Source organism: Portunus trituberculatus, chromosome 23, assembly GCF_017591435.1.
Source record: "Portunus trituberculatus isolate SZX2019 chromosome 23, ASM1759143v1, whole genome shotgun sequence".
In the NCBI taxonomy this organism is placed as follows: Eukaryota; Metazoa; Arthropoda; class Malacostraca; order Decapoda; family Portunidae; genus Portunus; species Portunus trituberculatus.
Window position 1 is genome coordinate 6504770 of NC_059277.1, and position 20000 is coordinate 6524769.

A 20000-nucleotide genomic window follows, 5' to 3' on the forward strand; every position below is an offset into this window, starting at 1 on the left:
CACTCAGCCTCCTTTCACAGCCCCCCGCCCGGCGCCAAGGCTGGGCAGGGAGACACTCACACTAGACAGACGCCAAACTATTATTACACGTAGCCTATACTCGTTACTTTTGCCCATACGTTCACTGCTCGAGTCTCCGGCCAGGTAATTACTTCCTATAATTGTGACCTGTGGCGAGTTCATTCCAGCAACTAAACGGATGAAAATTCGGTGGATCGGATAGGAATCAAGTTCTTTTGGTCAGGGACGAGTTGATAACGCATTCACTTTCCTTCAGTCCTGGGACGCATTTTTGCTAGAGTTTGGATATGATTAAACGATTTTATTTGCATTACCCAGGATTTATGGAGGTCAGAAGATCAACGGCCAAAATCTTCAGTAATTTAATCCCCATATAAGTTATAAGTTTATAAAGCTGCATGTATAAAACCATTAAATAGTAAGCAGAATGAAAATGAAAGTGCGTCATAGCACTAAAGGGGTTATTGTAAGAAGAAAAATCCGCCCAAGAGCAACAAAAACGTTTAAATAAAAGGGCCACTTGTGTAGATGCCTGTCCTCGAGTATGTCCCAGAGAGTTAGCCACAAGAATGGAACAAATGTCTTGAAATCTCCATGGGTTCAGGTCATAGGAAGATGGAAATACAGAAGAAGACAGGCAGTTCCAGAGTTCACAATAGTTAATTAGCAAATAGGAACAAAACAGGTACACACTCACAGCTGTACGTTAGTGGAAGAGGTCCAACCGTGTAGTGGGAAGAGAGAGAAAAAAAAAAAAAAAAAAAAAAAAAAAAAAAAAAAAAAAAAAAATCATTTTGATTAATTCCCCTGACCTTTTTGCGATGACGGTACAAGCATAACAAGCATGTGATAAGGCCTTGACAACTTGTTTACTTGAAGAAAACAGCAAATTTTGAATTTTTGCACAATGGCCTTTGACAGACTTCTACTTTAAATCAAGTAATGGACATGAACGGCTGCCCTTCAAGTGAAATAAAGGACTAGAGCATTTGACTAGGTAGTATATGGTTGCATGTCTCAAAATTTTCCCGGTCATTTCCGGAATTTGTGTTGAAATTGCGTCCGGGGGAATTTATTTTTTAAATTTCAGCTTAAAAAAAAAAGAAGTCATATTTCTATAAGTTGAAATGGTGGGGGAAGGGTTTACCGGGTGGCAGCTGCTTTGTGGGGAGAGGGAAGGAGAGCTAACCTGAATTCCTATAGCTTGAATTTTTTTGAAAACTTAGCAATTTTGAGGGCATTTTTAAGTTCTCTCTTTCCCTATATCTCTCTCGTAGTACACTCGTGTTGTGGTCTCAGTCCTACCTGAAGATCGGTCTATGAGCTCTGAGCTCGCTCCGTAATGGGGAAGACTGGCTGAGTGACCAACACGCGACCGAGGTGAATTACAGCCCTGCACCACACACACACACACATCTGCTGATTGGGTGACCAGCAGACGACCGTGAACACACACACACACACACACACACACACACACACACACACACACACACACACACACACACACACACACACACACACACACACACACAGTGATGATGGAAGAAAACAATCAACCAGTAAGCCATATTGATAGAATTTTTAGAGAAACATATAATTTGCTGAGGAATATTGGAGTAGCATTTCACTACATGGACAAAGAAATGATGAAGAAATTGATAAATACTATAAGACCTAGATTGGAATATGCAGGAGTAGTGTGGACCCCTCATAAAAAGAAACACATAAGAAAATTGGAGAGCTACAAAAAATGGCTACAAGAATGGTCCCAGAACTTGAAGGGATGACATATGAGGAGAGACTAAAGGCTATGGATCTACCAACCTTGGAACAAAGAAGGGAGAGAGGAGACCTGATACAAGTCTATAAATTGATCAACGGAATGGACCAAGTGGATAATGAGAAACTGATCTTGAGAGAAGAATATGACATCCAAGCACAAGATCGCATAGTAAAAAGCTGAGAAAGGGAAGATGTCTGAGAGATATTAAAAAATATAGTTTCCCGCAGAGATGTATTGAGACGTGGAACAGTTTAGATGAAGAAGTAGTGTCTGCAATGAGTGTGCACACTTTTAAAGTAAGATTGGATAAGTGTAGATATGGAGACGGGGCCACACGAGCATAAAGCCCAGGCCCTGTAAAACTACAACTAGGTAAATACAACTAGGTAAATACACACCAACAACAACACACCAAGGCATCCCTGGCGCCCCAACCCAAAAAAACCCAGCCAGCCCCGACAAGCATCCGTTAGCCCCATTCCTTCACTCAGTGGCCAAGTGATTTAAGGTGTTTTCGAGAGTTTTGCAGGTGTTTTAAAGCGTCACTGTGTTGGAGTAGATGGAGGAGGGAAGGAATGTGGGAGGGAGGGGGAAGGAATGTGGGAGAAGAAATGGAGGTGGTGATAAATGGTGCAAAAAAACTACTTCGGCTCTACATCACAATTTTTGTTGTTTATTATTTGAGTTAGCATTGTTTTTGTATTTTATTTATTGACAGGAATGTAAAGCAAGATATAATCCGTAATAAAAACGTGTCTAGGGGCACCTCAGCCGTGCCTTCTCCCTCGGTCAGACCACCAATGCTTACCTGTACTCCCCTGTGTTTCCATACCCAGAGAGTGAAGCAAAGCCAGAATCAACGACCAAAATACACAAGTAGTCCATTACTGTGTTAAAGAAGGCAACACTTATGTATACCCCCATTAAGACTGCCTGGAGCCCACCACAATCTGGACCAAGACACTGCCCCACCAACCCTCATCTCTCCCCATGTCAACTCGTCAATATTTCCTTTAATTCACAGTGTTTCCCAGGCATTTACTGCTGTTTCCCCACCTGAAACGTAAAAAGTGTGTGTGTGTTTCACTGTTTGATCTGCTGCAGTCTCTGACGAGACAGCCAGACGTTACCCTACGGAACGAGCTCAGAGCTCATTATTTCCGATCTTCGGATTGGCCTGAGACCAGGCATACACCACACACCGGGACAACAAGGTCATAACTCCTCGATTTACATCCCGTACCTACTCACTGCTAGGTGAACAGGGGCTACACGTGAAAGGAGACACACCTAAATATCTCCACCCAGCCGGGGAATCGAACCCCGGTCCTCTAGCTTGTGAAGCCAGTGCTCTAACCACTGAGCTACTGGGTGGTGTGTGTGTGTGTGTGTGTGTGTGTGTGTAATTCACCTCCTCGGTCGCCTGCTGGTCACCCAGCCAGTCTTCCCCATTACGGAGCGAGCTCAGAGCTCATAGACCGATCTTCGGGTAGGACTGAGACCACATCACACACAACACACACCGGGAAAGCGAGGCCACAACCCCTCGAGTTACATCCCGTACCTGTTTACTGCTAGGTGAACAGGAGCCACACATTAAGAGGTTTGTCAATTTGTCTCGCTGCTTCCCGGGACTCGAACATGGCCCTCTCGATTGTGAGTCGAGCGTGCTAACCACTACACTATGCGGTGTGTGTGTGTGTATAATTCACCATGGTTGTTTGCTGGTCACCCAGCCAGCCTTCCCCATTAAAGAACGAGCTCAGAGCTCATAGACAGATCTTTGGGTAGGACTGAGACCACACCACTCTCCACACACCAGGACAGCGAGGCCACAACCCCTCAAGTTACATCCTGTACCTACTTGCTGTTAGGTGAACAGGGCTACACATTAAGAGGTTTGCCCATTTGCCTTGCCGTGTCCAGGACTCGGACCCAGGCCTTCTCGGTTACAAGCCAAGTGTGTTAACCACTACACTATGTGGTGTGTGTGTGTGTGCCTACTTGGTGTGTGTGTGTGTGTTATATGCCCAAGAAAGAGGCCATCATCACTCTACGGTGCCTTGTGAGAAGTGAACTGTGCCTTGAGAAGTTGAGACTGTCTAAATACAGTGAGTAGGTGACACTGGTGGCTGGTGGCTGTCACTGTCAGACCGGTGGTGGTGTTCAGGCCCAGGACAGACTGCCTCACCGTTACCATTCACACCTTTATGCTATGGATGATATTACTGCTACACGTTTATGCTTATTTATTTATATTTTTATGTATGAAGGAAAAGCTAGTCAAGGGCAACATAAAGAGTGGAAAAATAGTTCATTTAGTTGTTAGTCCCCTTACATGCTTTTTTTCTCTTTAATCTGTATTGATAGAGGCATCAGTTTAGATTACTGTTTGCTTGTTTGTGGCCTTGTGACTGCAGCAAAGGTAAATAAATTCAGTTTTTTTTATTGACTTACATGTTTTCCATTATTATATAATGTTGGGAGATTTAGATTAGAATTGTTCATGAAATATCAATCTTACTCTTGATTTATATTCATATCTTTGCCGGGCAGATTAATTATTCATTTAAGAAGTCCTTTAACAAGAATAGGTAGGATATTTAAGAAAATTGTGATAGTTATATTAGAACTGTTTTAGCATTTCTAGTTAAATTACCAAGAGAGAGAGAGAGAGAGAGAGAGAGAGAGAGAGAGAGAGAGAGAGAGAGAGAGAGAGAGAGAGAGAGAGAAAGAATTTAGTTATGTTAAATGATTTAGAATTCACTGAATGACCAAGTTTGAAGTACCTAAAAACATACCTATATCACTCCCTCTTTGAATCTCATACTGACCATTTCATTATTCATAAATGTACTTACATATATTTGACAAGCCTTTAATGTGAAGTCATAATGAAGTCCAGGATGTTTATGTGTCTACTGCCCTCATGATTGCCAATTTATGCATAAGATAGGAAAAAAAAAAAATATGATACATAACACTGAAACACATAATGTACAACCTTAGTGAGCCTACACAAGCCAGCTATGATAAATCTATTATACTTTCAAATGGTCCTGTACTGTTTCGATAACACGTTCTTAAAAGAAAAAAGGCCCCAATTTTTTCTACACTTTATCTAGCTTAATATCTGCTATGTTCCTTTATAAGTATGTAATGATAATACTACACATCTGATCTCTTTTTCCCTCAGGTCTTGGAAAATAAATGAAATAGAACAGTCTAAAAGAAAGTGATCAAAGAATTTTAGTTAATTACATAATCATATAACTCAATAGATTAAAAATATCAATCTGATCAGATGACAAACTGGTGACTTAATTTAACAACAGTGACAAGTGGAGAATAAAAGCATGAAGAGGACATCTCCCTCCCATGATCCGAGCACATCAGCTCTACCCAGCAGCACACTTGCCAAAGAGCACCACATACCAGACACACACCGCAGTAATCATGACACCAGGGGCCAGACAGGGTGCTCAACACAACAAATGACGACCTGTTGCACCTGACAGATGTGGGTCACTGTCACCGCTTACCTGCAGCCATCCCTGCTGTCCTGCACTGCCTCTCTGCCGCCAGGAGATGCAGGCAGCACTGTTCTACGCACCCTCGCCAGCTTGACCTTCATCGGCTCTTGATTCACTTTGACAATACACAGGACAGTGGCTCCCTGACACTCATCACTCACTCCTGCAGCGTCACGTTCCTCCAGTGACCCAGAAAGGCACACATGACAATGTCCCAAGAGTTATGCACTACACCTGTGGGCCACTTTGTACTAAGCAGGTTAGCTGACACGTACTGGGCAGCCAGGAAGGTGGTAGGAAAGTCTCTCTGTATGTCAAACACTGCACACCACCAAACGTCAGTCACTCATCGCGGTGCTGGAATAACAATACTTGGCACCCGCTGGCCGCTGCATTGTCTACAGGAAAGTGAGCATCACTCGGCGAGCACAGGAAAAATCAGCGAAAATAATTAACTTGATAACAGCAGCAGCACACACAACAGCATAAGCATAACATACTGTAATATTGTATGGTAGCCTGAAAGTGGATGAAAGGCTCTAGGAATCTATTTACCGTAGAGTTTATCTGTATTACTAGGAAATGACACACAGGTTTACAAGGATGTTTTTGCCGTTATATAATGCGAAACTCTTACTTTCTCTAGTATCTCTTTAAAGAAAAAAAAATGAAAAAGAAAATAAATAAGAATTATTACAGTTTATGTGAGGAAATGATACACGGGTTCACAAGGAAGTTTATACCGTTCTATAATCCAAACCTCTTACTTTCTCAACCGTCTCTTAACTTAAAAACAGAGAAAAAATAAATAAGAATGGTAAAAGTCTATGTGAGGGCGCCGATAAAGCGAAGGAAGGAATGGTCAGCTGGTCGCCGAGTTCTCTCACAACAACATTGCATCACGCTGCCTCACCCCACGGCTGGCACTCTCAGGCAGGGAAAGGTGAGGCTCTGTGGCTGCTGCTGCGTGTTGTGCCCTGTGAGAAGGATAGAAGTAGTCTTTCATGGAGTATAAATGCAATATATCCAGTTATTTGTTAAGCAGACCATGAGTTCGGAGAGAAAGTTCTTGTGTGTGAGGTGGTGGCGAAGGTGGTGGTGCTTGTTGGATATTGAGGCTTGGTTGCTTAATGTGGAGAAAAGTAATGCGACGAAGCGATAGTAGTTAAGAATTATTCATTATTTTGCTCCCAATCCATCAAACTTACATGTTTGTCATATATATAGCCGTGCAGCTGTTGCAAACCATTGTGTCAGACTGTGGCGTAGTACTGAAAAAAAAAAAAAAAAAAAAATGGCACTGTCCCCAAGAAACCGTTCTGCGTGCTCGCGTCAATTCCCGGCTCCCACTTCGCAGCTCCTCCACCCAGCAGATTTGATGTCATATATATGAAGCCACGCTATTGTTCAGCGAGAGAGAGAGAGAATATGAAAATGAATAATGAGAGAAAATATGAAAACGAATAAGGAGAGAGAGAGAGAATATGATAATGAATAAGGAGAGAGAGAGAGAATATGATAATGAATAAGGAGAGAGAGAGAGAATATGAAAATGAATAAGGAGAGAGAGAGTGTATGGTAACAAATAAGGCAGTGTTTCTCAACCTTTTTACCCTTGTGTAGTCCTTCAAATACATCATGTCTCAAGGAACCCCTATGCAAAAACAAAATTATATACCATATATTTCTCATATGATGTGACGTCAAATCCGCTGGGTGGAGGAGCTGCGAAGGGAGAACCGGTAATCGAGGCGAGTGCGCGGGACGGTTTCTCGGGGACAGTGCAAAAAAATTAAGGCTCCATGATTTCATGTTCAGTTTCTTCTGTTTTATCATTTCAGTGTAGTAATTCCTTGGCAGTTTGTATGCTTAAAAAGATGCACTATTTTGTGCTGTTGTCTCACTAGAAATAATGCACTTGTCCCTTCCAGGCAGCAGTGTCACCTGTGCTTGTAACACTGGTGTGAGCAGCAGCAGGCAGGATGGTGGTGGGCAGTGGTGGTGGCAGTGCCCAGAGGGTGCCTCGACTCATGGGTAACCCGGCCAATATTCGGAACCTGTGCATCATGGCCCACGTTGACCACGGCAAGACTTCCCTGGCAGACGCCCTGGTGGCCTCCAATGGTCTGATCAATCAGCGGCAGGCCGGACGCATCAGATACATGGACAGGTAGGATGGCATCATAACTAACATTCATTTCATGCTCTCCCTTGAAACATCAAGGAAATACTGAGATAGTGGTTTAAAGGCAGGATAAATTGCTCTGTAGAGTGTAGTATACAGGTGTAACATGAGTTTCACCAGATATTGGATTAGAATATTATATGTAGCTATATCACATCTTCACAATCACTGTAATTTTTGGTCAACACTCCGAAGTACTTGAAGCAGAGTTGCCCTCCCCACAGCCACAAGGAGGAGATAGAGCGTGGCATCACCATGAAGAGTTCCTGCGTGTCCCTGGCCTACAGTCGTCCAGATGGAGACTACCTTGTCAACCTTATTGACTCTCCGGGCCATGTGGATTTCTCATCTGAGGTGTCTACTGCAGTGCGGCTGTGTGACGGGGCCATCATTGTGGTGGATGTGGTGGAGGGTGTGTGTGCCCAGACCAAGGCAAGTGGTTCCCAGTGATGGGAACTTTATATATTGAGATTGTTTATATTTATTGAATTTGCGTTGTGCACTTTCATTGTGGCAATGGCATTCTGTAAAGAATTAGTGATCTTGTTGACATGTTTGTTTGTAAGTGTTAAGAAGGAGAGTTTAAATACATATTTCTGATAAATAAGGTTCTTTATATGAACAGCAGGAACCTCAAAGTAGCTGGAATCTTTTAAATATGCATATGAAGCGATGTCTGTGACACATGGGGCTGCACACTTGTAAATGCTGTATCAGGTTTGGCTGAATTCAAATGTCATACTACAGATTAGGTAAAAGTAATTAATTTTCAGATAGTATTGAGTTTAGTGGGACTGTAAACAGGCTGTGATGGCAATACTAAAGTTTTGGTGTGTGTGTTGATGCAGGTGGTGTTGAGGCAAGCCTGGCTGGAGGACATCCGGCCTGTATTGGTGCTTAACAAGATTGACCGCCTTGTCCTGGAGACCAAGCTGAGCCCCCTCGACTGCTACTACCACATTGCACAGGTTTTGGAGCAGGTCAGTCAATGCACTGTTTCCATTACCTGCCTGCTGAGGGGACATGTGATTTGTATTTCTCTACATTGATGAGTTAGGTTTATGTCTTATTCTAGTAAACAAAACCACTGTAATATAATAGCACTGTACTGTATTCTCCATCAGGTTAATGCATACATGGGTGAACTGTACAACACCACACTCCTGGGTAAGAGCAGTACAGAGATGGAAAGACAGAAGACTGAGAGGGAGAGGCGAGCTTCTGAGAGGGAGAGAAAGGTGTCAGAATCCATGACATCTGACACTCCAATCAATTTTGCTGACTGGGGCATTGAGACGACAGATGACTCTGACCTGTACTTCTCCCCTGAACTTGGCAATGTGGTGTTTGCCAGTGCCTATGATGGCTGGGGATTCAGGTGGGTCATGCTTTCCTTTTCTGGTGTTTGCCTACAATATTATCATTTACACTTTCACTATTGTAACTTGAATCACATGTTTGGTGGTCAGAGTTTAGGATTAATAGGAGCCAAAGGAGGATCTCTGCATATGATTATTGATCTGCATATTGGGTTCTCTACTTTCCTCTTTTTTCTATTTTGTTCTTGTGCAGTATCCACCACTTTGCCAACCTGCTCTCAGCCAAGTTAGGGATGAACAAAGAAGTGCTGAACAAGACCCTGTGGGGAGATTACTACATCACCAGTAAGGGTGGTGAGAAGAGGATCATGAGTGGTGCCAGAGACAAGCGCAAGAATCCTTTGTTTGTAACCCTCATCCTAGAGAATTTGTACAAGGTTTACAACACTGTCATGGTTCAGAAGGACAAGAAGGAGGTTGAGAAGTTGTCTGACGTCCTGGGAGTCAAAATTCCCATGACTGTTTCTAAGTCAACAGATCATCGAAATAAACTGAACTTTCTGATGAATGGATGGTTGCCCTTAGCCCCAGCAGTGCTGGAAATGGCAGTGGATCACTTGCCTAGTGCCTCGGACATCTCTGAAGAGCGTGCAATGAAGCTCATGTGCTCTGCCACCCATAGGTTTGATTCATTGCCTCAGCAAACTCAGGAACTCAAGCAGGCATTCATCAGTTGCAGCAGGAATGAGACGGCGCCCATCATTGTGTATGTGTCAAAGATGTTTGGTGTTCAGAGGAAGAACTTGCCTCAGGATCAATCAGGGCGAGCAGCATTCACTGGGGGAGGGGGAGGACAGGGGATGGTGACAGAGGAAGACTTATTGGCTCGTAGGGAAGAGATTCGGCGTAGAAGGGAAACAACCAGCTGTCATGACGGCTCAGCTACTGAACTTTCACTCTCTGAAGATGAGGTGGCTGAGATGAAGAGGAAGCATGAACAGCTTTTAGAGGACAAGAGAAAAGCTGAGGAGGAACGACAAAAATGGCTTGAGGAAGAAGTGTTTATTGCCTTTGCTCGAGTGTTCAGTGGAACACTTACAGTGGGGCAGAAGGTGGGTAATGGAGCTGTTTTGGTTCTTTAATTATATATTGTATCTTGCTGTGATATCCTAAATGTTGAATTATTATTTGATTCTTCCCTTACTATTCATTTATAAGTCATTGGGAATTTCCATGTCTCAGCTATGTATTAAACTGCCTATCACTCATGTTTGTTTGTTTGTTTGTTTTGTGTGTGTTCAGGTGTATGTGTTAGGACCAAAGCATGACCCCAGCACAGTTCTGAGTCATCTGAGTGAAGACAAGGAGATTGATGAGGAAGAGATCAAGAACTTTAAGCACATCCACACGTGTGAGGTTAGTGACTCAACTTAATTAATGTTGGTTCTGGAAATACAAGTTTGTAGTTGCTGCAGATGTAATATTCATTGACGAACTGTTGTATTCTTTTGTATTGGATTTATGATAAGAACTCTAATAGAAGATCTTCAATGGAAATAAACAGAAGTGAGCAAGTCTTGATGGAATTTGTTTGTATATTCTTCCTCTGCTGATATGCAACAGACATTTTCAGGTACACTTTTCCATGTGATTCTATTTAGGTTAATGGTCTGTACCTCATGCTGGGAAGAGAGCTGGAGCAGCTGGAGTGTGCCCCCGCAGGTTTGGTGGTGGGCATCACTGGGCTTGAGGGGTGTGTCATCAAGAGTGCAACTCTGTCCTCCACCTTAGCCATGCCTGCCTTCACTGAGCTCACCCTTGGAGCCACACCCATCCTGAGGGTGGCAGTGGAGACCCATGACCCCAGGGACCTCCCCAAATTACGAGCTGGACTCAAGCTTCTCAACCAGGCCGACCCTTGTGTACAGGTACTGCACCTGCAGTGTTTGGAGTTATATTGACACTTTTATTGTTCACTTTACTTATATTTTTTCAGTCATGATATTCTGTGTGGTGATTTAGTAGTCCAGTCTGATAGACATCTGGGATGTCCATCTCCAGGTGGCCCTGCAGAGCAGCGGGGAATATGTCATCGTGACGGCTGGAGAGATTCACCTCCAGCGGTGCGTTGATGACCTTCAGGAGCGGTACGCTGGTGTGCCCATCAAGACCTCTGACCCCATTGTGCCCTTCAGAGAGACCATCATTCCTCGGCCCACGGTGGACAGGCTGAATGAGGCCATTGAGGGGGAGAATGTCAATGTCAGGAAGGTCAGTCTGTTTCTGTCCCAGAAAGTTGTTGATGCTGTTGCTTCTCAAGTCACAGTGGTCTTGCCTTTGCTCATTGACTAATGGTGACTAAATAGGTCCATGCATAATCTTGCATAGTCTTCAATACAATACATAATTTGTTTATTTATTGTTTTCTCTCCACAGACTGACAACAATGATCCCTTGGGAGCGGTGGAGGTGAACGGGCGGCTTGGCAAGCTGACGGTCCGAGCGGTGCCCCTCCCCAGCTCAGTCACTCTCCTGCTCCAGCAGCATGAAGACATGGTGTCCCTGGTGGGTGGCACTGGCACTACAGATTCCACAGACCTCCAGGACCCTGCCTCTGGGAAGGAAGGAGAGAAGGAAGACACTCTCCAAATGCAGGATCTTGCTAAGGCTCTTGAGAACAGGCAGAAGCTCAACAGGGAAGCTGTGACAGCAATAGCTCAGCTGAAGTCTTCTCTTGACAAGGCATTCCAGGAAGCTGGAGGAGAGTGGAAGAATGCAATCAATGAGATCTGGAGCTTTGGCCCAGATGGACGAGGCCCAAACATTCTATTGAACCGCATTCCAGCCTACACCAGACACTCTGTCTGGGAAAAGGCCACTACTTCAGACTCCCCACTGGCCCCCTATGACACCAGCTTTGTCACTGGCTTCCAGATGGCCACCAAGGCTGGCCCTCTGTGTGAGGAGCCCATGATGGGTGTGTGTTTTGTGGTGGAGGACTGGAGCCTCGCTCCAGCCACCAACACAGGACCTAGTGAAGAAAACACCAGGACAGTCAACATTTCCTCAGGACAGATCATTTCCCTCTCCAAAGACAACCTGAGGAAAGCGTTTGAGCAGCAGTGTCAGCGGCTGGTGTGTGCCATGTACTCCTGCGTCATCAGTGTCACCTCGGAGGTGGTGGGCAAGATGTACAGTGTGATTGGCAAGAGGCAGGGCAGGGTGGTGGACGGAGACATAACAGAAGGCTCCACCTCCTGGAACGTCACTGCCTACCTACCTGTTGTGGAGAGCATGAACTTTGCCAATGAGCTGAGGAAGTCTGTAAGTAGTACAGGTTTAACTGTTTGGTGTGACAATCCTGCATCCTTTGACATTGTTTTGTTGAGAAATTTTTCAGTCAGCAAATTCTTATTTTTTCAATCCCAGTCTTTACTTTATAATAGATTGAGGTCATAGTTGCTGTGCTTCTGAGCTTCAGTTTGACTTTGTAGATGTTTTTGTTCAAATCAGTGTCACTCAATCATCACTTTTGTAGCTTCCTGACTTGGTCATAAGGTGTTTGCTGTCAGAACATCCAGACACCCAGGAATTACATGAATGAGGTGCATACTGACTTTAGATGAATTTCTCTTACACTGGACCACTTTTTTCCGCTCCACAGACGTCAGGAGAGGCGATGCCCCAGCTGGTGTTCTCACACTGGGAGGTGCTGGACATTGACCCTTTCTGGGAGCCACAGACAACTGAGGAACTCACACACTGGGGAGAAAAGTTTGACAGTGCTAATGTGGCTCGCAAGTACATCAATGCAGTGAGGAAGAGGAAAGGCCTGGCCATTGATGAAAAGATTGTGGAGTTTGCAGAAAAGCAGAGAACTTTATCAAAAAATAAATAATGACATTTTTAAAGCAGTACATTGGAAACAGTGGCAATGACTAATTCACTATATTCCAAAATTTTTGTTGTATCACTAATAAAGCATTTATTTATTGCTTACGTGTTTTTTTTTTCAAGTGTCTCCTTAAACATCATCTTGAAATGAAGCCATAATGAAACAATGTGGATTTAATTCAGTGCTTGTTTGTTTCTTAATCTTCACATTTGCAAAGCCTTCTTAGAGAAACAAGGCACAGTTGGGCACTCATGCAGCAGCCATTGGGGCACAATACTGGCGGCATTACTGAACAGTAAATGTGCTAGATAATAATGATAATAATGATACTACTACTACTAGCAATAATAATAAGAGAGAGAGAGAGAGCGCATGTTTTCATTCTTTCCTGCCCAAGGCGTGGCTGGCTTCTTAACCTTTGTGTGTGTGTGTGTGTCCTCTACTAAGGGCACTGGCTGGACCATATTTACCTCCCTCGCCTTCCTACTACTCTTCCTCTCTCTTTCTCTCTTCCTCTTCCTCCTTCGCCTTCTCAGCGTCATCGCCTCGGTCTAAGGTTGCTTGAATAACAGGGGAAGAATAGTAATAAATAAGATAAAGAAGAAAGGAAAATGCAGCGAGAGTAATACGAGTCTAACAAAATTTTCCTCATCAGTATTCTCTCTACCATTTTCTTCCTCCAGACACCAATGACAATGATTACGTCTGGTTATCAGCTATTAAGCGATATTTGAGCTTCTGTATCGCGTGTTCTGCCATGAAGCGTGACTGATCGTTGCTTATTTATTACAGTTATGCGACATATTTCTTTAGCGGAGAGGAAAGGAGTGTAATCTATCACCAGTTTTCAGAAATGCCTTGCTGTCTCACCACGTCAATTTTCCAGGGACACAGATATATCTACCTAAGTTTTCAAGACAGTTTCTCCTTTTAATAAACTAGAAATCTTGCCATTCTAAAGCTAAAACCAGAAAAAAAACCTTGAAAACACGAGATCACCAACTAGAGCCTTTGGGAAACCGTGATGATGAGAGAATAAAGTGTTCCTAAATACGATAGGAACAAGTCTATTCTATGGCGGAGGGAAGACTGACACGCTCTCTTCCGCCACCATAATGTCTTGCCATAAAACGTGTGGCGACGAGCGACCAGAAAAATTAGAAGTTTCAGTAAAAAAAAAGTTAAGTCAGTTCTGTTTTCTCGAGTATCTTCGGCGCTACAAACCCTCGGGCGAGATTGGACGCTGAGCAGAGCCACCGGGAACATATGCCTTACTATGATCTTTTCTTCTCTCTCTCCCAATACGGCCTTTTCCAATTTTAACTCGAGGAGGAGGCAGCCGCGAGAGGTCAAGAAGACAGAGTGGAGGTGAGTGAGGCTGGGAGTTCCTGCTCTCCCAGCCAGACGCGGAAGTTGATCATAAGGACGCCTCGGGTCTGCCAGCTCGTGGTTTTTACATCCTCCCGCCAAATATGGCACTAATACAGTTTCTACAAGTGGGAAACCCGTGGTGTGGGTGTAGGTGGTGGCGGTGTGAGGAGTGGATGGGGTAGGACGATTGGGGAGACTTGCCTATCAGCTACTTCCTCCTTTCTCCGCCACGCCGTCCTCTCGTCCTTGTGTTGTACTTGAACTTCGACAACCTTACGTCTGGGTACTCGCTCACATCACGGGGACGCGGGTACAGGGAGCCACTGCCTGCTCACACCTACACTGACAACCTCTCCATCATTTACTGTACACGCAGCATGGATTTAACCCATTCAGTACTGAGTCTTCACTATTAATTCCAACGTATGTTTCTGGAGCTGTACAAAATCGCCTTTAGTAACCAGAATGAGCATGAAAACGTGTCCTGCTACTAAAGAGATCAAGGCTGAACTGTGCATTAGTACTTGGAATATCGTGATGGAAGGATTTGCAGGAACGAGAGACACATAATTACGTAAAAAAGTAACAACAATCCCACTTCCTGTATTCGTTATATGCACCTGCTGACTGGTAGTGACAATGTGGTACCCGTTGCTCTGTCAGGATAACGTTACTGAGCAAAATTAAAGTACAGACACTGAAACTTTTGAGCTCATCGACCATTCCTTTAGCCATCACGTGATGCTGATGAGATTATACCCTAAACTTGCACCTCAACACTCCAGTACGCTTACGAGAAACAACCAAAGCGGGCGAAATAACTAAATCACTGGTATTTTACCTGTAGTAGTACGTACCTGAAACACACGATGATGAGATTATACCCTAAACTTACACTCTTCAACATTCTAGTATGCTTACGAGAAACAACCAAAGCAGACGGAGTGTTAATTAAATCACTGATGGTTTACCTGTAGTACCTGAAATACACGATGACTATTAGGCTCACAGGAGCACCCCTCTCCTTCCTTTACTTCTCTCCCCTTCGCTTCCCATCGTGATCCCGTAGCAGGAGAATGACCGAGTCCCGTGAACCCACCCAGCCATCGAGGAGCGCAGACGATTAGCAAATATTTGGTGGCGAGAACTAAACTGACTCTCGCCTTGTCTTTCTTGTGTGTGTGTGTGTGTGTGTGTGTGTGTGTGTGTATGTCACTCACATGGTCACTTTACATCCTGAAACTGCTCGTGGGAAGCTCAGATTCACTATGGGAAAAAGAAGCCTTGTTTTCCCGCAGCCAGGAGACACGCCCGGCCTCCCTCAGCGCCTCAGTGTAGGCCTAAGCATGAGTTCTTCCTGCTCGGCTTAAGATTTCCCTTCCGCTTCCCTGACCAAGATGATTGTTCCCAAAACGTCGTCTTTTTATTGCGTCCGTTCACCGGTGTTTTGCCGCGGCTTCTCCATTCTTCTGCTCTTCCGACACGGTCTTGCGTTACCGGAGTGGCGGAGTCAAAAGATTAGTAAGAAGTCTAGGATAGAATTTCCAAACGTTCTGTGATATTATGCCGTTCAGAAATTGCCTTAAAATGTTCTCAGCTGCCCTTGAAATATTTTGCATAACTCGAAAACATTTAAGGATCAATTAAAAGATGGTATGTGACTTAAAAATGCCCCAAAATGACCTTGATACAGATGAAAGTAACTTAATTGACATAAAATAACTTTAAGCTAATTCTAAAAAAAAAAACAATTAAAAGTCCCAATATAATACCGAGACATCTGAGAGCAGCCTTAACCCCGTCAATACCCTTCAATACTGGGATACATTTTTACCTTGAGATTTGTGTACGATTAGATCTTCTTATTGACATTATGGGAAGGGTCTATGGAGGTCAGAAGATGAGTGGCCAGAGTTTTCACTATTTTCATCCCCACATAAGTTTCTGAAGTTGTACAGAATCACCAAATAGTAAGCAGAATGAATATGATAGCGTGTCATGGTACTAAAGTGGTTAATACCCTGGAGAATGATCAAACTATACAAGCAAGGTGATCTAACGGCTTGGACACGACCGGACACTTGAGACTATGCCTGAAACACTCGACACTGTTCCAAACGTCAGACTTCGACCTTGAAATGCTTGCCGTGTTGTTTTGCTGCCTGGAACGTGACAAAAACAGCCTCCAAGGACCATGTTACTGTCAATAAGGAAGAGAAAGTCCGCCAGGGAGGGAGGGAGGGAGTGAAGGCGGCGTGACAGGTCCAGAGGAAATGCCTGAGAGGACGTTGGCCAGACAGCGGCGGCGGTGAAGTTGGCGGTGAGGGCAAGGACAAGGTCGTTCGGGAGAAGTCGCCGAAATACTGCTACTACAAGTTCATGGTCTTTGCTGTTCTTCCTGCATGTCTCTCTCTCTCTCTCTCTCTCTCTCTCTCTCTCATCATCATCATCATCATCACACGTCAAGACCTCATATCCAGTGCAGACAGACAACCCACACATCATCTTCCTCTACTAAGCCAGAGCCGCGTCCTTCTCCGCTCGTGTCCAGCGCAAGAATGGCCCGAGTCGTGTAGGTCGTCGTCAACACTTGGCTCGGTCATCAGGAGGTGCTTGGCTGAATATTCATGGGACGTGGCGGGCGGTCGGCGTCGCTCGGGCCGGGAGAGCGCCAGAGGGGGATGAAGGGACGGCCAAGGCAACCCAAGAGCCATCCCGGAACGTAAACAAAGGATGGAGGGACGATGAATACCACATGGTAAAAACTCGCGCTGGAAAAGTAACACAAAAGTAACACAAAAGCGAGTGACGAGAGGAGGAGAAGGAGGAGGAGGAGGAGGAGGAGGAAGACGGGCGGAGGGGGGACTATACCGCAATAGAAAACCGTACGTGGACTAGACCGCTGAGTACGAGAGCGATCAGATAAAACGACGAGTCATGGACAGCATTATGTAAGCAAGCGAGCGGAGAAACGTGCGCGCAGTAACGAAGGCAGGGAGGTTACCGCTACTCGTAAACGTTAAGGGCAAAGCACGTCATTAGAGGTGATAAATGACGGTGAGAGATGGACATACTGAGTACACTGGAGACCGCGGCGGAGAAAGGACTGCTGGAGGGAGATTAAGAGAATGACAAATAGAACGTTAAAAAAAGACTTGGGAGGGAGTAAAGAAAGTTAGACAGTATTTTAAGTGACGAATAGAACAATGATGCTAAGACGAGGGAAGGAAGGAGGAAGGAATATAAGGAAGATGGTGATGAAAACAATAATGTAACTTTCATGCTAAGAGGATGGAGGAAGGAAAGGAAGGTTAAAAGGAGGGAGGACTAATGAAAAGAATGATAAATAGAACGGTGATGTCAAGATAATAAAAGGAGGGAGAGACGGAGGGAAGGATGGAGATGAAGATTAGAAGAGGGCATGAAAATGAAGGAAGTGATTATTGAAGAAAAGATTATTAGAAAACGGAGAGATAGTGATTAATGAACAGAAAGGAGTAATGGAGGTGCGCGATGATAAAGCAAGAAAACAAAAAGGAAGATAAAGGAAGGCAAACAACATCACGAATAAGATAAAAAAGAGAAGACAGAAAGGCAAACTTCATTAATTTTAAGAGTGATTTAAAAAAAGGAATAAAGAAGGATGGCATGTCAGTAGGGAGAAAATTTGAATTACCTGAAGAAAGAAAGGATATAATGTAAAAAAAAAAAAGGAGAAGGAAGAGGAGGAGTAGGATGAAGAGGAGGGGGAGGAAAAGAAGAGGAAGGAGAGAAGACGACAGAAAACGTAAAATATGATAAACTTAAGAAAAGAGACTGAAAAATCGCAAAAAAATCACCCGCTCCGTCTCTCTCTGCTAGCCACCTGCCCACCAACCAAGCGGGCGCCGTCAGTACCGGGAAACAAGCGACGGTCTTTAATTAAGACAACCATTTCCCTTCAGCCACGACTCGATCTCAGCAGGATATAAATCACATGCTTCTAAACACACACATTTCAATTCCCCACGTCCTTTCCTTCCTTTTACCTCCACAACAGTTATTTATTATCATCATTATTATTTCTTCTTTCTTTTTCTTTTCTTATCATATACTTGTGAATTTTTTTTACTATTTAACTTTGGAGGGAGAATAAGAGGATGGCAAAAAGAACGATGCTATCAGAGGAGGTAAAGAAGGGAAGGATTGGAGAGAGTAAGAAAAGTTAGACAATATTTAAAATTTAATCCCTTCAGTACCATGACGTGTTTCCATATTCGTTCTGATTACGATTTGGTGATTTTATACTGCTTCAGAAACTCATGTGAGGGGATTAAAATAGTGAAGACTGTGGATATTAATCTTCTGACCTCCATAGATCCTTCCTAATATCAATAAAATCGTCTAATCACACCCAAAACTCAAGGTAAAAAAAAAAAAAAAAAAAAAATGCGTTCTAGTACTGAAGGGGTTAAAAATAGTGAAGACTGAGGCCATTAATCTTCTGACCTCCAGAGACCCTTTCTAATGTCATTAAAATCGTCTAATCACACCCAAAAGTCAAGATAAAAATGCATCCCAGGGTTAAAATAGTGAAGACTGAAGCCATTAATCTTCTGACCTCTATAGACCCTTCTTAACGTCAATAAAATCGTCTAGTCACATCCAAAACTCACGGTAAAAATGCCTTCCAGTACTGAAGAGTGTTAAGACGTTCACTAACCTTTACTGGCTGGTGCTCTCGACTCACACTTTACCTTAGGATACTTAGTAATCTGTGGAGGTGGCGACTCTGTGTCCTTAGGTCCAGTGGTCAAGGGAAGGGGACTTACCTGCCAGTGTTCATCAGCTTGGGGAGGTGACATGTCCCTTCCAGGCAGACATTACGTGGGTCTATGGAATTTCCGGACCAGTGAGACCTTGAGGGGAAAAGTAAGTTGATTAGGAGAAGGTAAATAAAATAAAACAGCAGGAAGGTGCTTTGGTGGTGGTGGTGGAGGAGAATGAAGAGAAATAAAAAAGAAACAGCTTGGATGAGGAGGTGGTGGTGATCGTGGTGGATGAGGAGGCAGTGATGAAGGAAGAGGAGGAACATGAAGAGGAGGAGGAGAAGTAAGAGAAACAGTGTGGGGAAACTAGATGTAAATTATCATAAGAAAGGCTTAAGAACTCTGCGGAGGTGAACATCCAGAAACAAACTCGGCAAAGTGACATTTGTAAGGTAAACGTGAAAGAATGTTAATGAAAAAAGAAAGTTATTAGTCCGCCGGGCAAGATTGTCCCTCAAATGCACGGTCCAAACGTAACGAACACAATATAAAAGCAAATAAACGATTAAGAATGTATGAAAAGATAAAGGAAAGAGAAAAAAATAACGAGTGACAATTACAGAGGTGGAAACTTGAAGAAAAAGAAAGATAAAAGATTGATGATAAAAGAATAAACTGTCATAACTAGATTATTCCAATAGTGTTTCTAAATATTAATGAAAGAAGAAAAGAAGAAGAAGAAGAAGAAGAAGAAGAAGAAGAAGAAGAAGAAGAAGAAGAAAAGAAGAAGCAAAAGAAGATGAAGAAGAATAAGAAGAACAAGAAGAAAAAAGAAGAAAAGAAACAGAAAAAGAAAAACAAGAACAAGAACAAAAACAAGAAGAAAGAGAAGAAGAAGAAGAAGAAGAACAACAACAACAACAACAACAACAACAACAACAACAACAACAACAACAACAACAACAACAACAACAACAACAACAACAACAACAACAACAACAACAATAAGAACAATAACAAGAAGAAAAAGAAGAACAAGAAGAATAAGAACAGAACAACAAGAACAAGAAGAAAGAGAAGAAGAAGAAAGAAGAAGAAGCTCACAAGTATGCTAATGGAAGTACTCAGGTCCATCACGGTCC

General features: G+C 43.5%; 2 protein-coding genes across 6 annotated transcripts in view; one reads left to right on the top strand and one right to left on the bottom strand.

Annotated features, from left to right (window-relative positions):
* LOC123507666 (copper-transporting ATPase 1-like) overlaps positions 1-5715 on the bottom strand; it is a 30888-nt gene extending 25173 nt beyond the window's left edge. For all 5 annotated transcript variants that reach the window (XM_045260780.1, XM_045260778.1, XM_045260775.1 and 2 more), the window contains exon 1: positions 5350-5715. The gene's annotated coding sequence lies outside the window, so the exon portion shown is untranslated. The remainder of the gene's footprint in view (positions 1-5349) is intronic.
* Positions 5716-6127: 412 nt separating this feature from the next.
* Positions 6128-12839, top strand: LOC123507907 (elongation factor-like GTPase 1). Its single transcript, XM_045261221.1, has 11 exons — positions 6128-6283; positions 7272-7510; positions 7750-7957; positions 8374-8505; positions 8650-8903; positions 9098-9956; positions 10147-10260; positions 10506-10772; positions 10906-11115; positions 11281-12168; positions 12509-12839. Exons 2-11 carry the CDS (start codon positions 7323-7325, stop codon positions 12740-12742), a joined length of 3354 nt encoding a protein of 1117 aa, XP_045117156.1. The 5' UTR covers positions 6128-6283; positions 7272-7322; the 3' UTR covers positions 12743-12839.
* Positions 12840-20000: the final 7161 nt, after the last annotated feature.

Excerpts from the sequence above, each read along its gene's own strand:
- LOC123507907 (XM_045261221.1), top strand. The coding sequence starts at position 7,323 with ATGGTGGTGGGCAGTGGTGGTGGCAGTGCCCAGAGGGTGCCTCGACTC. Across the intron at positions 8,506-8,649 it reads TTGCACAGGTTTTGGAGCAG|GTTAATGCATACATGGGTGA; the intron begins GTCAGTCAATGC and ends ATTCTCCATCAG. Across the intron at positions 10,773-10,905 it reads AGGCCGACCCTTGTGTACAG|GTGGCCCTGCAGAGCAGCGG; the intron begins GTACTGCACCTG and ends GTCCATCTCCAG.